At 49.0% G+C, this 15,284-nt stretch overlaps 1 protein-coding gene across 4 annotated transcripts; it reads right to left on the bottom strand.

The window, feature by feature from the left end:
* Positions 1–2,544: 2,544 nt before the first annotated feature.
* On the bottom strand, positions 2,545–6,438 carry LOC148680718 (uncharacterized). 4 transcript variants are annotated; one of them, XM_088650256.1, is made up of 6 exons: positions 4,556–6,438; positions 3,999–4,469; positions 3,434–3,603; positions 3,077–3,331; positions 2,751–2,996; positions 2,545–2,671 (listed from the first exon to the last, which is right to left on the bottom strand). In XM_088650256.1, exons 1-6 carry the CDS (start codon positions 5,214–5,216, stop codon positions 2,573–2,575), a joined length of 1,902 nt encoding a protein of 633 aa, XP_088506382.1. In that variant the 5' UTR covers positions 5,217–6,438; the 3' UTR covers positions 2,545–2,572. The 4 variants fall into 4 exon arrangements, with proteins under 4 accessions (XP_088506382.1, XP_088506381.1, XP_088506380.1 ...); XM_088650255.1 differs by having other exon boundaries at positions 3,999–6,438; XM_088650254.1 differs by having other exon boundaries at positions 2,751–3,331.
* Between the last annotated feature and the right edge of the window lie 8,846 nt (positions 6,439–15,284).

The raw sequence follows: 15,284 nt of genomic DNA, 5'->3' as shown, positions 1-15,284 counted from the left end.
GCTCCATTTGCGCAGTCTGACCTAATTAACGAAGAATACTCCTCTATTTAGCATGGCAGGTGAAGAGCGGGATGCGCGGGTAAGTGGTTACTTGATTTCTATAGTGGTTTATGTATGCAAAGATTAAGTATCAAACGTTTGTTAAAGCAATGGCTGCTGTTGTTTATAATGTAAACTTTATAATGTAAATTAAGTCAGTTATTAAGCCAACATGGCGAGTGAAGAACGGGATGTGTAAAATAGCATGGCTTCTGTCATGGTCGATTCTAGGATTGTCATTCAAGGGAGCTCAGCTATAAATTTGATCGAGGACTAATTTGGGGGTGGAATCGATCGCGTACTAAAGTGAAGACCGGGAGAGCGTAATGCCGTTTTGGGTGTGGGTGGGTATGGGGGGTGGAGAGAGGAGATGATCGCCGACTGTAAGGAACGGGCGGGGTGGGGGTCGGCAGTGTTGATCGCGGACTATGAAGATAACAAATTGTAAGAATTGAAATATTGCAAATATTCTGATGTCTTTGACAATTCAAAACATGAGCTGAAAACAGAGACTGGTAACTTCACAACTCAGCAAGGGGAATGCGGGAAAAACCAGTTCCTGCTGCATTTGCATCTGAGTCTGCTTCATCCCCCCAACTCACACATATGGTCATTTCAATGTTTGAATGTTCTAGAATTAACCAAACTGACTTTAACTATCATGTTTGATATCATTTGAAATGTCTCAGTGCGATTGGTACAATGGTCTCATTCTCTCAGAAATAGACATAATCAGAACAATAAATATATAACTTCAGGCATCTTTTGATCCACTGTGAGGGGTGTGACACTAAGTGTGAATGCCTTTTGTTATACATTCACACCCCCTTCCTTGAGGGAATTCTTGGATTATTTAAGGTAAGGACTAAGAAAAGCTCAGGGCGATTCTGCCTAACCAGATCAGCCCATAACATGGGGTCTGCCCCATGTTATGTATATTTCAAAGTCAGGTATGCATCTTTTCATCTTGGATTTATCTTTGATAATTTGATGTTTTGTATTGATCATTTATGAATTGACTGATTGAATTGGCATAATACATTTACCTGACTAATAAATTGTTATGTTTTGAATGATTCAAACAGAGTTTGTGTTATTATCTTTAGTAGATTGTGGTAATTTCATAGCACCACAAGCCCCTGTTCAGGTTAGTAGCGGACTAGAACACGGTAGACGGAGCATTGCGGCACGTTACACGATGTCTCTAGAGCTCCGACTAACAAATTGGCATTTATTCATGTATACTTAGGCTGTAAAAGGATATCTAAGGGGATAGTCCTTCACCCGATAAACTTTTAATACTATTTAGATAGTATAGTGATTATTCAAAGTTACTACTAGTTTAAGTACGACTGGTCTGCTTAATTCTATAGTAATGATCGTTATATGACTAAATAGCTCTGTCTGATTTAGGAGGTAGCAGACCTATGGGGACCGCATAAAAAATATCCTAATCTGAGTAAGTAGGGTTCTGCCTTTTTAGGATAGCGGTCAATCGCCCCTGTTTAGTGACCAAGACTGACATGCTTGTGCTTAAGAAATTGTATACTCGGCCGGTACAAGATTCAGGATGTTATAGAGATCCCAATGAACGAGAATAACATAAAATGATGAACCGAAGAGAATATTCAATCATAATCTAAAATAATGTGAAAGGAAACAAAATAACCTTCTCAATGTTTTATAATTGGAGTCAGATAAAACGAGGATAAACATATTAATATTCTAAACCACCTCATACTAAAATTGGAGTCAGATATGAGTTAAGTTTAATATAAATCAACATTGTGCACTGGAAAGACCGAACATGCAGTGAACCTTCATCCACCATTGGATACCGTCATTGGACCAACTGGGTGGACCCTACAAAATGATAAAAGGTATAATTGGTATTTGTCTTACAGGCACTGTCATCAGAAGTAGAAATAGCAGCAAAAGCTCTGATCGATGTATTAGCCAGGGGCCTTACTCCATCTTCGTAAAGAAATGCACTAGCTCCATAAAGTTAACCTCCACTCCACAGCTGCCCTGTCCTGACCTATTCATGCATCTCTAAGGACCGAGCTGTCCCGGGAGAAGCTTGCTAATATACAGAATTGGACTCAAGGCCTTCTGGGCGTTCAAAGCATTTGCAGACCTGGACAGATTTGTCCAGCCCATCACCCCCTTGTGCTGGAAAAGGGATTCATTCTCCCTATGAGCTATCAACCAAGGCTGAACCTGGACGGGGGCGTCCCGCGAGTCACTTTTAACACTCAAGGCAGGGATAGTTTGTCCCAATTGGAACGTAGCCAAGGCAGAACCTGGACGAGGGCATCCCACGTGACACTTTTAACACACAAGTTAGGGCTAATCTGTCCCAATCGGAACGTAGCCAAGGCAGGACCTGGACGCAGCAGGCATACAGCGTTGAACTAAGAAGACAGGGCTCATTTTTGTCCCCACTGAATTTACTTTTACCACACAGATAATAAATAAAAGGAATAATGAAGACACTGAACACCATTTGACCGTTAAGTTGTACAATATTTATTCAGGACGATTCAGAGTCTTCTGTTTGTTCGAGCGGGCGAGCGCCCTGGCTTTTCCCTTTGGCAGGGCGCCATGGCAGCGTCCTCCTGCTGGTTCCCTCCTGGAAAAGAGACACATAAAGGGAAGTTAGCCAATGCCACACGTTCTGCTGTCCACGCCAAAGAGAATGTGATTTTTACCAGGGGAGAGACGGAAGTCTCCGTCCTCTTGCGCCCTTTCCGCGGGGGGCTTTCAGTGCCCGCTGCCTCCCCATCCTCCTCCTCCTCCTCCTCCTCCTCCACCAGGGCCCTTTCAAAGAGTCTGCGGCGCTCGCGTGCTTGGAGAGGTCCGAGGTGAAGTGCGTAGAACTTATCTGAGGTTGAAGTGTCATGGCACATGAATTGCGCCACCTTGCGGCGATCCTCTGAAGAGTGTGCATTCTTTGCCTGCGTCGGAGAGAGACAGAAGCTTGATTAGGATAGAAGCCGCCGCTGGTAGTTACAGGGGCGTCACAATGCCTACTCACATGAGTCGCGATCGCAGTGCGTACGTCAGTAAAGGTGGGTTTGCCTGGAAGGCCCATACTGAGCCAAGCAGACTGAAAGTACTTGTTCAGGGTCCGACAAGGACTGGCTCTGGAAGTGAAAAAGAAATAGGTAGCCTGGCTCCCTCCGGGGAGACCAGCCCGCAGCGCCAAAAACCTGCGGAACCAGCTGTATTCCTCCCTGTTTAGGGACAGCTGAGCCGCCCCAAAGGCTCTGTTTGTTTTGTGAGTGGTAATCTGCCATCAGAGAACAAGCAGTGAGTGAGTGAGTGAGTGAGTGAGTGAGTGAGTGAGAGAGCATGCTACTGGTGACCCCCACCTTACTTGCGCCATACTCACGTTAATGACATAAGCAGACTCGTCGGGGCTTCTGGAGGCCTCTTCAACCTCCTGGATTGTGAGATTCTGGAAGACTCCACAGCGGTGCCCAGAGATGGAGGTTAGGTAGCCAGTCAGAAAGCCATAGAAGCGCCACTGTTGCCTAGTGCTTGGGTTGGATTCGAGGCTATCTGGTGAAGGACATTAGACAGATTAGACCACCGACGGTTCTATTTCCTTTCTGGGTCACCAACAGCTCTTGGCTGCTGGTGACTTGTTCTCCGGGGCGCCAGCAGCTCAAACAACAGCTGCTGGTGGCCCGGAGAGGAATTGTGCGTTTCTTCTTCAGGGGCACCAGCAGTTCATGGACTGCTGGTGCCCCTGAAGAAGAAACGCACAATTCCTCTCCGGGCCACCAGCAGCTGTTGGTTCATCCAGCCACGTCGGTCTGCCCCCCTTCCCCCCCGAATGAGTCCCATTCGCGGGGGAGAGGGGCAGACAGACGTGGCTGGATGAACCAAGGGCTGTTGGTGCCCCGGAAGAACGAACAGGGGGAATCGCTGGAACGGCGGAAGGGCTTGCTTACCTAGCAGGGCGGGAATTTTCCTCCCAGCGGTCCGGTGACAGCGCACCAGGCTGGCCTTGGGGATCAGTCGGCTTTCCTTCGCCTGCTTGGTCCTTACCTCGTGCACGACGACACGCCGGCGTATGCCGCGGATGAGGGCTCTGACCTCCCTTCGAATCAGAACCAGAGCCGTGCTGGAGAGCTGACAGGCGGCCGGCGGCGTCTCCGAGAGGTAGTCTAGGAACTGAGCCACGTTCTTCAGGTAGTGCTGCCTGGTGGGCTCGGCCATGCGCGTCTGACCTAGCCGGGCGGCCCACGCTCGGATTCGGGCTGGTTGGTTGAGGAAGAGGAAGTCCCCTGGCTCCGCGGTGCCCCTGGCCATGTAACCAAGGAAGGCTTTGATTCTCCCCAGCTTCGAAGTGACGTTGTTCCGCAGGCGGGGGGTGGGCTCGCTGCCCAGTTGGTACCCTTCGAACTCCCCCAAGAGAAGGTCTGTGGAACGAGCACAACCAAGAGTCAACTTCCCCGAAGGCACACAGCCAGCAGAGCGACAGTGACGTGCCTGAAATATACTCAACTCAGCGCGGGGACGTGGTCCGGGAACGGGTAGGGTTCCAAAGCCTCCGGAGGCTCGGGGGGCGTCGGACCTCCGGCCGCGCCTCGCCCGGGAGCCGGTGGTGCAGGAGGCGACCTGGTTCTCCTCGCCCGCTTCCTCCTCCTTCTCCCCCCTTCTCCCTTCCTCAGCTCCCGGTAGAGGCGTGTGATCTGGAGCAGGGTGGACCGCATCTTGGTAACCTGTTTCCCCAGGTCCGTGAGCTGAGCCTGTATGCGCTCGGTGGCGCGCCTGCAGCCGCGGTCGGCGCACGGGCGGCCGGCCTCTGGGTCCTCCGAGTCCCGCTCCCCCTCGGAGGACGATGCTAGCTGGGACACGACAGGGATTGCAGGCTGGGTGGACCTCAGCCACTGCAACTCCCGAGCTACTTTCCGGCGTTTCGCCCTCCCCATAGCCTCTTTCCTTCCCGAGGTCGAGAGCTCCGCGTGCTGCCTCAAGTGCCTGTCTAGGCGGGCTGGCGTCCGGCGACATCCCGGGACCGGGCACGGTGTCTTCCGCGTGTCCACGCGGCCGGCGGCCAGCGCGAGAAGCAGCCGCTTCTCGTCCGAGTTGGCCACCTTGTGAACGGCCGTCAGGTGAGGCGCAAGCCGGCTGTAGACGTTGAAGCATAGGGCACATTCAGCCATGACCGTGCCAGAGCCAATGCAGAGGGGGAAAGGGGCCCGCACGCCACGTGCGGCGGTTAATAAGCGGCCGGAGGCGGCGTCCACTTCCGCGTCATGACGTTGGTGGACCTGTATTTCTTAAAGGGGAAGGACACCCCCCCGCACCAGGAGGTGTAAGCCGATGCCCTACGGAGATCCATTCGGTTCAAGCCTTCTTTTGTTACGACTTCTCAAGTAGGGGGGAGAGGGGTGTCCACCTCACTCCCTTCCCCCCTTTTCAAAGGAACCAGAGGGGGTGTCCCGTTAAACAATTCACCCCACCGCCCCTTCATCGTTGCCCCGGTCAGCGGTTCGACACCTCTCTCTCTTGTCACGACTCGAGTTGGGGAAGGGGTGTCCCACCTCACTCCCTATCCCCCCCTTCATTTTGCTGTTCTGGCCAGCGGGAGCTTTTCCACAGCCATTCACGTTCACTTTTTCCACCCCAAAAAGGGGATTGATTGTTTGAGCCCCATCGGGGGGGGACAGCTCCACACGCGCCAGCCGCGGGAGCTTTTGTGACCTGCTACAACCAACATGGGATACGCACCAACCATCGAAAGGGGGGTCCAGACAGCCCGTAACCCCGGCACCACTGACCCTGGCACGTTTCACCTCGCCGGAGTCCACTAGCTTCCCCTCCCAACCAACCACCCTCACTCCCCCGGGAGCAGGGTAGGCGGGGTGGGGGTCAGCCGGGAGCCAGCAAGGATAAACCCAGGGGGTGGGCGGCGTTGCGGGCGGACGGACGGGATGCAGACGCACACACTCGGGCGGGGGTAGAATCGAAGCCCACACCAGCTCGTTCCCTACGCTGCCCCTGGGGCCTCGATTCACGGCGCCGGGTGACTCGACCGAACCCACCGAACATCCCCCAGCCCTCGCAGGGCGAGGGGCGTGGGGCGGGGGCACGGGCCGAGTATCGGCGCGGGGGAAACGGAGTCCAGGGGGGCGGGCTGGCGGGCAGGCTGAGCAGCAGACAAGCTCTGGGTCATTTAGCCAGACGGGCCATCTGGGTCCTTTACCCACAGATCGGGGCGGGAAGGGGGGGCGCTGTGTGCGGAGGGACACCCCCACGCCTCCCTGATAGAGCGCCCAGGACGGGGAGGATCTGCCACACCCATAGAGGCCGACCCCATTGGTGCTTTGGGGGGCCTGGGTGGGGGCCTAGCCCCTGGGGCGCCACACTAGCTCCTATCGATCAGTCACCGTGGGGTCTGGCGACTGGACTGCCAGAGACTAAGTCCATATTTTTTCGCCTTTCCCGAAACCCTGATGGCAGGTCAGAGATTGTGGGTGTCGGGCAAAAACCTCCAGGCGCGGGACGTCCCGACAAGCAGGCCGGGAAGGGTGGTCTCCCGTCGGGCATGGTTTGGTGGGCTCGGGCCTGGGTCTAACCAAAGCCCCGGTGAGCGCCAGGCATAACGTATTCCTGTTGGACCTTTGGCGCTAGATGCGTAAAGATGTGCCGCTGGTGAACCATTGATGGAGCCGCTGGTGAACCATTGATGGGGCCTCTGAGATCCAGCGTTGGGGAGGCCTGTGCCCCGCGCGCTCTGCCCGGGGTACACGCACCCTTCTTGGGGAGCGAGCCCGGCCCCTCTCCCTGGCCTGGGGCCTATGAGATCCAGCGTTGGGGAGGCCTGTGCCCCGCGCGCTCTGCCCGGGGTACACGCACCCTTCTTGGGGAGCGAGCCCGGCCCCTCTCCCTGGCCTGGGGCCTATGAGATCCAGCGGTGGGGGGGGGGCCTGTGCCTTGCGCGCTCTGCCCGAGGTACACGCACCCTTCTTGGGGAGCGAGCCCGGCCCCTCTCCCTGGCCTGGGGCCTATGAGATCCAGCGGTGGGGGGGGCCTGTGCCTTGCGCGCTCTGCCCGAGGCACACGCACCCTTCTTGGGGAGCGAGCCCGGCCCCTCTCCCTGGCCTGGGGCCTCTGAGATCCAGCGGTGGGGGGGGCCTGTGCCTTGCGCGCTCTGCCCGAGGCACACGCACCCTTCTTGGGGAGCGAGCCCGGCCCCTCTCCCTGGCCTGGGGCCTCTGAGATCCAGCGGTGGGGGGGGGCCTGTGCCTTGCGCGCTCTGCCCGAGGCACACGCACCCTTCTTGGGGAGCGAGCCCGGCCCCTCTCCCTGGCCTGGGGCCTCTGAGATCCAGCGTTGGGGAGGCCTGTGCCCCGCGCGCTCTGCCCGGGGTACACGCACCCTTCTTGGGGAGCGAGCCCGGCCCCTCTCCCTGGCCTGGGGCCTATGAGATCCAGCGTTGGGGAGGCCTGTGCCCCGCGCGCTCTGCCCGGGGTACACGCACCCTTCTTGGGGAGCGAGCCCGGCCCCTCTCCCTGGCCTGGGGCCTATGAGATCCAGCGGTGGGGGGGGGCCTGTGCCTTGCGCGCTCTGCCCGAGGTACACGCACCCTTCTTGGGGAGCGAGCCCGGCCCCTCTCCCTGGCCTGGGGCCTATGAGATCCAGCGGTGGGGGGGGCCTGTGCCTTGCGCGCTCTGCCCGAGGCACACGCACCCTTCTTGGGGAGCGAGCCCGGCCCCTCTCCCTGGCCTGGGGCCTCTGAGATCCAGCGGTGGGGGGGGCCTGTGCCTTGCGCGCTCTGCCCGAGGCACACGCACCCTTCTTGGGGAGCGAGCCCGGCCCCTCTCCCTGGCCTGGGGCCTCTGAGATCCAGCGGTGGGGGGGGGCCTGTGCCTTGCGCGCTCTGCCCGAGGCACACGCACCCTTCTTGGGGAGCGAGCCCGGCCCCTCTCCCTGGCCTGGGGCCTCTGAGATCCAGCGTTGGGGAGGCCTGTGCCCCGCGCGCTCTGCCCGGGGTACACGCACCCTTCTTGGGGAGCGAGCCCGGCCCCTCTCCCTGGCCTGGGGCCTCTGAGATCCAGCGTTGGGGGGGGGGCCGTGCCCTGCACGCTCTGCCCGAGGTACACGCACTCTCCGGCGGCGAGCGCTGGTTCCAAAGGACCCCCTAGATTTGCACCTAATCACCAGCCGTGCCCGGGCACCCCACTATTAAGCCCGGGGACACTAACTCCTCCAAACCGCATGGATCAGACAGACGTGCTGCTGGTGACCCAACTGGCCAAGACGTACCGCTGGTGACCCAATCGGTCTTTGGGTTTGTGAATGGGTCACCACCGGCCCTGGGCTCGTGTATGGGGCACCAGCCGCACGTCGTTCTAGCCTCCGTCTGCGATGGGGTCTTATGTTTGCTGCGGGGTGACGGACGCTGGGAGACGGGTTAGCAGCTCAGAAATGGACCCTTGACTCCCGTGGACCCCCTAACTCCCATGGTGTTCAGACCACTGGCCTTGCCCGGATTTGAACGCTTGTTTTTGGGTTAGCTTTGCTGGCCAAGAGGCCTGGATCCTTGGAAGGACCAGGGCAGCAGTGCGCATTTGGTTTGCCCGGATTTGAACGCTTGTTTTTGGGGTTAGCTTTGCTGGCCAAGAGGCCTGGATCCTTGGAAGGACCAGGGCAGCAGTGCGCATTTGGTTTGCCCGGATTTGAACTCTTGTTTTTGGGTTAGCTTTGCTGGCCAAGAGGCCTGGATCCTTGGAAGGACCAGGGCAGCAGTGCGCATTTGGTTTGCCCGGATTTGAACGCTTGTTTTTGGGTTAGCTTTGCTGGCCAAGAGGCCTGGATCCTTGGAAGGACCAGGGCAGCAGTGCGCATTTGGTTTGCCCGGATTTGAACGCTTGTTTTTGGGTTAGCTTTGCTGGCCAAGAGGCCTGGATCCTTGGAAGGACCAGGGCAGCAGTGCCCACTTGGTTTGCCCGGATTTGAACGCTTGTTTTTGGGTTAGCTTTGCTGGCCAAGAGGCCTGGATCCTTGGAAGGACCAGGGCAGCAGTGCGCACTTGGTTTGCCCGGATTTGAACGCTTGTTTTGGGGTAGCTTTGCTGGCCATTGAGGCCTGGGTCCTTGGAAGGACCAGGGCAGCAGTGCCCACTTGGTTTGCCCGGATTTGAACGCTTGTTTTTGGGGTTAGCTTTGCTGGCCAAGAGGCCTGGATCCTTGGAAGGACCAGGGCAGCAGTGCGCATTTGGTTTGCCCGGATTTGAACGCTTGTTTTTGGGTTAGCTTTGCTGGCCAAGAGGCCTGGATCCTTGGAAGGACCAGGGCAGCAGTGCGCATTTGGTTTGCCCGGGTTTGAACGCTTGTTTTGGGGCAACGGGGCCCTCGTTAGACCCCTGGTTCGTTCAACCGCGAAATCGAAAATTGCACTAAGTCCTTCATTTGAGTCTGTTATCGAAAACTCGACGGCAGGTCAGCGAAACCCAGGGACGCGCTACCCCCCCCTCCAGGCGCGGGTCATGCCGGAGAGAGTGGTCTCTATCCGGGCATGGCTTGGTGGGCTCTCCCCCTGGTCCAACCAACGCCCCCGGTGAGCTCATCCATAGCGTTTGCCAGCGGTCGTTCCAAAGACCCCCCCCGCTAGAGACCCACCATCCCCCAAATGAGTGTTAGTTGTTTCAAACAGCAAAAAAATAAAATCAATGCATTTCGTTTTCAAAATGATTTTTTTTTTACTTTCTAGTGGTAGTAGACCAATGAGAGAAAGCATCTCAAGTGGGACCATTCCTTTGCCTGCAGAGCCTGAAAACATGGTAAGGCAAGCCTTAAAAAGGTAATTTTTCATGTTTACTGTAAAACACAACTTTTTGTGTCATACAAAAAATGTTTCTTATTATTAATATGTTTATTCATTTTGCCCTTTTGTCACTATAGGCAATTCCCAAGTATGTTTGGGACAGAGATTTTTCTGTGGCCAAACCTGGAAACATTAAAAAAACTGATTTTCAAATCCATGTCCTCTCTGAACCATCACCCTTCACACCAAAAGGAGATGAAGACCTTGAGCTTGTCCATGCTGGACTTGGAAAAAGGCTTTTAACTGTTCCAGATAATTTTAAACACAGTGAGGTAATTGCAAATGTTACCATAATACTAGGAATTGATGGGAGTTTTATATCTGTTGGAAAAAAAAAAAAAAAAAAACTAAATGATGAATTTTGTTTCATTCTTAAGATTGTCAGTCTGCTTGAAGGAGAGTTTCCCAAATTAAAAACATTTCAGGGTGGCTGGATGTTTTACAAGTCTACAGGTATTTATGTTTTGCATGTTACATATAAACAAAAAATGATTTGTGTCCATTTGCAATAACTTTGCACTTTTGTAAATTAATGAAACTGGTATGTGCTTTGTTGGCGTTAATAATTTAGTAATAAGCTTCATTAGTTTAAACTTTTTAGTCAAGCACATGTTTCTCTGCCATGTTCTAAGATTATGGCATGCCCTACTTCAGTTTTCCAGTGGTAAACAGAGCTTTATTGAACATTTCTGTCCAAAATTTTAGGTGACACATTTATAACAATATTGCTAGCCCAAGAAGGCAACAGTAGTCCTGAATGTGATTCTCAATTGATTTTGCCATTAGGTAGGGATGTAACGGTATCAGAATTTCACGGTACGGTAATACCTCGGTATGAATGTCACGGTACGGTATTTATTGAATCATTTACAGGAAAAAAAAAAACTTTTGAAAATACTCCAAAAAAGTGCCAAAAGTGTCAATGACATACAAATTAGCCATCTATCTGTTAGCTTTGAAACAGGAACTTCAATTTTAATAACAAAAAATTATTAAACCATGTAAAAAAAAATAAAGTTTCAATTTAGTATTGTTAAAAACTCATCACATTTAACATTTAATCACTCACTTAGATAGAGATAGGTTTAAAAGAAAATTATCATATAACTATAATCTGGTAAAAGCTGGTATCTCTGGGTATTTACAATGTCCCCTGCAACAGAAAAAAAACCCTCTCATTTGGGACTGAGGATTCTGGGACAAGAGAGATATGACTTGGCCCATGTTGACAGCAGTGGGGTAACGTTGTGCATTGTCTTTCCCCCACTTGAGAGGACAAACCATGAGTGAGATAGAGATCTCTTTGCGGTACAAGTCAATGTCTGCATCAATCTGAACAGTGTGCTGTGTTTCTGCAGTCCCCATGACTGTTATTAGTCGTATTCCCCAACTTGCAGGCACGTGCACACATAGGGCTCAACCTGTGCAGTGTACATGCCCTTTTTAGTCTTGGATAGAAAATGCCCTTCCAAAACGATCAAAAGTGCCCCCGCGACGCGACACAACCTCCGTCCAGTCCAGCCCTTCAGTAGGCGCGCGATAACACCTCTCTTGAGTATGCGGGCTCAACCCCCCCTCGGCGCTTTACAATACGCGCGCCACAACACAGCTGATCAGAACGCGCGCGACAGCACCGCTATTCAGCACGCGCGCGGCGACAACACCCGCTTTAGGTTCGATCATTTCCATCTTTTTTTCATCTCCGCTACTAGCAGCACACTCCATTTCCGCATTACTGGATCTGTAGCGACAACAGACCGCAAAGGATTATGGCCACGCCGGGGCTGATGGGAAATGAAGTTTCAGCTACCTCCCGTTCGCTTCATTCGCCTGAGCAAATTTTCTCAGAAGACCTATAGTTTTACCGAGTCATGCGACTTCGGTAATATCGAAAAAATTTAATATTGCGGTATGACGGTATTTACAATACCGTTACATCCCTACCATTAGGTGGTGGTGGGCGGCGTAAGCTGTCTATAATTCCCACAGATGCTGATGGATACTCAACTCGACTCCTAAAATCAGTGTCAAATAATGGAAAGAACATGCTGTTTGTAGTTCCATTACAGGAACAGCTTTCCACTGAACCATTACCTTATGATTCTGTGGAGTTTGCTAAGATGCCACAGTCCAGCTGTATGAAATGTGGTAAGAAAATACCACTGCCTTTGCTGCCCTTACACATTGAAGAGTGTAAAGAAGCTGAGACAGTAAGTCATACAGTATTATGGTTTTATTTTTCTATCAATATTATTTATTTACAATGCCAATGCATTTTGATTACTTTTATTAGGAGTCTTCAAATGATATGACCATTCTAGATGATGATGTAGACGAAAATGTAATCGAAACTGTTGACCAGCCAAGCCCACTTCACCCCATCTTAGAACCATCATTACAGGTCTTTGATCAAAGCCTATTTCTTGTATTTGGGTATACTCACTATATTTGAATATAGCCAATTCGTGGTTCCATAAAGAATGTGTTTGAAGCTATTAAAAATTTGAGACTATTCTTAATATTTTAGAATCTTTTTATGGGGTAGAATATGTATGTTCTTCAACAAATTTGCTACAAACATACATTGTTTAATTTAATTTTACTTTTTACAGATTTGTCCAATTTGCCAGATCTCTTTCCCAACTGATATCTTGCCTTTTCATGCAAGCATGTGTGGTGAAGGGTAAAGTTATGCTAAAAATTGTAGGATGACATGCCTTTAATACTAAATGATTAGTTTGCACAGTTTGTTTTGGTTGTATATATCTCGAGGGAGATGTACAAAGATCAGATGGAATGTAGGGTAAAAAATTAACAAAATAATTTTCTGGTGGGACTGTCTTAAATTTAAATTAATGTGTTGGTTTCATAAAATGGGTCAGTAGTAGACATTATTAGATTTGATGTATGTAACTTTTATAAGCCTTGCTTTGAGAAAATCATTACTGGTTAATTTTGACATTAATGACTATATACAGTATGTCATTGTATGTTACATCCAGACTTTGTCTGGCACTAGGGTCTAAGCCTTGTCTATGAAACTGGGCAAATGCTTTTAATATGCATGAAAATTTTTGAAGTGGCTTAATGAACAAAATTGAAATTGTTTGTGTCTTGCCTGTTTTAGAGAAAGGACTTTTGGTGACAATGATTCTTCATTCACTTTAATTACAGAAGAATTGCCAGGACCCTCAACTGCACAATCTTCAACATCCCTGTCTTCAGGTTAGACACAACACATTTTATTTTTTTTTTAGTGCTGTTGTACTGTAAAATGATAAGTGCATCTTTATTCATTTATTCTTTTATCTTTTTTGTATTGTTATTCAACTATGCTTGTAAAATGGTATTTAGATAAATTGTTCATTTGATTTCAGCATGGAAAAATGAAAATGACCCATTCAAATCATCTCGAATGTTCTGTGATGAGTTGCTCTCCATCAATTCACACTGTCCATCTCTATCATTACTCATCAACCAGTTTGATACTATGGATGAACAAGATAGTACCCTGGTTTCATTTTATAAAATGAACAGTGCTAATTGGTCCACTCCATTGAAATATAGATTAACTGGTACTCCTTTTTTTATTATTAAAATCATTTTAATCGCTTATAGTCTGTACAGTTTGTGCAACGAACTTGCTTCATTTTGTATTTTTTTTTTAGGAGATGCAGCTGTTGGCAAGGGAGTTAACCGCCATATTTTGTCAATGATGATGCAAAAACTGAAGACTGGCTTCACTTTAAATTTGGGTTTGTAATTGGTTGCAGTTCAGTTACATGTGCACACACGCACACACACATATATATACATATATATATATATATATATATATATATATATATATATATATATATATATATATATATATATATAAAGTTAATTTTCGTCAACACTGCCTGTAACCCTGACCTTTTTCTGTATGATTTCGTGCACTGTACTTGAGAAGCCTTTTGCTTTTGCACACCTGATAAGATGTAAAATGTTCATAACATTATCTTTCTATTTACTGGTGGGCAATGCAGATCGATGCTGACTGGTACCACCACAGTGCATACAGAGAAAACATTTGTTTAGAATTTTACAGATGTGATTTGATGTTTTATGTCTCTTTTGCTTTTGGGCTCCCTTACAAAAAAAACCCCGCAGGAATCCTGCAGGAATTTCATACAGGTATCCTACAGGATTTTCAGCTCATTTTCCTGTAGGAATACCTGCAGGAATTTTATGAAGGAAATTTATGCAGGGATTGTTTCTGCAAGAATTACAATCCTACAGGTCTATTAAAATATACAGTTCCTGCAGGATTATTGTGCAGGATAGATATGAAGTTAGAGAAATTTCACAATGAATCAATGTATTTTCACAAATTATTTATTAAATCTGTTAAAAAAATAAAAATAAAAAGTAGACCAGAATCCAATGAACAGGCTGCGTTTACTCCATTTTCCTAAAAAAGAAAAAAGAAAAAAAAGTTTCCTGTAAGTGGTAGAGTTGGTGTAGGGCAGAATACAGTGTACAGTATAAAAACCATTACAGCTATGAAGAATCCCCATAAACAACCAATGGACCCTTTTCACAAGACTGTTACGATGTGTTGTTAAAGATCATCTGCATCCTAAATACCTTAAAGTTTTTAATATTTAGATTTTTTAAATTTATGTACATTTACATTCATATATGTATAATACAATCTTTATGTCAAATTTAAAAAACAATGCGAGGAGTATCTAATGAAGTGTCTATGGGGACAGGACAGTAAATTTGACATTGTTTTCTGTAGCAAATAGAATTGTAAAAAAATTAAAAAGTCGTTGTACTCTCTCATTCACTGCGCTCGGAGTTTACCAACTATGATGATTTCAGCTGCTAAAAAACACGCAAATGTGAAAAGGGTCCATACAAGTGTGTGCGTGTGTGTGCGTGCGTGCGTGCACAAATTATTACCTTCCTTGTAACTTGTGCTCATCATTTACTTTTTTCCTGAGTGCTGCCCTGATAAATTTTATTGGTACGTTTGGAAACTTCTTCTGTACTACGTCTGTAAATTCCCCTCTTCTGAATATCCTCCTCCTGAGAGTTTCTTTGTTCTCTAAAGAGAAATAGATAAAGTAGAAAATACTTATCTTCAATCATGATAAAGCATGGGCAGGATTTAAGTTTCTGTTGGTATGATACCCTTGGATAAAATATCACAATATTGTGATTACTGCTCTAAAATAAGTTATTTTTAAACATCTGAGTAAAAAACAACAACTTAAACACATTATATTTTAGGAAAGATTTTAAATATTTTGGAACGGCAAACATGTCAGGCTAAATAATTAAAATAAATCATTGACTGCTGCTGTCGTCATTAGTTTCAAAAACACAGATTTCTTTACAACACATAAAAAACC

This window comes from Danio rerio, chromosome 4, assembly GCF_052040795.2.
Source record: "Danio rerio strain M-AB ecotype USA chromosome 4, GRCz13ab, whole genome shotgun sequence".
Classification (NCBI taxonomy): Eukaryota; Metazoa; Chordata; class Actinopteri; order Cypriniformes; family Danionidae; genus Danio; species Danio rerio.
Note: the sequence above shows the minus strand (reverse complement) of the source record. Positions and strands in the feature narration are given on the sequence as shown.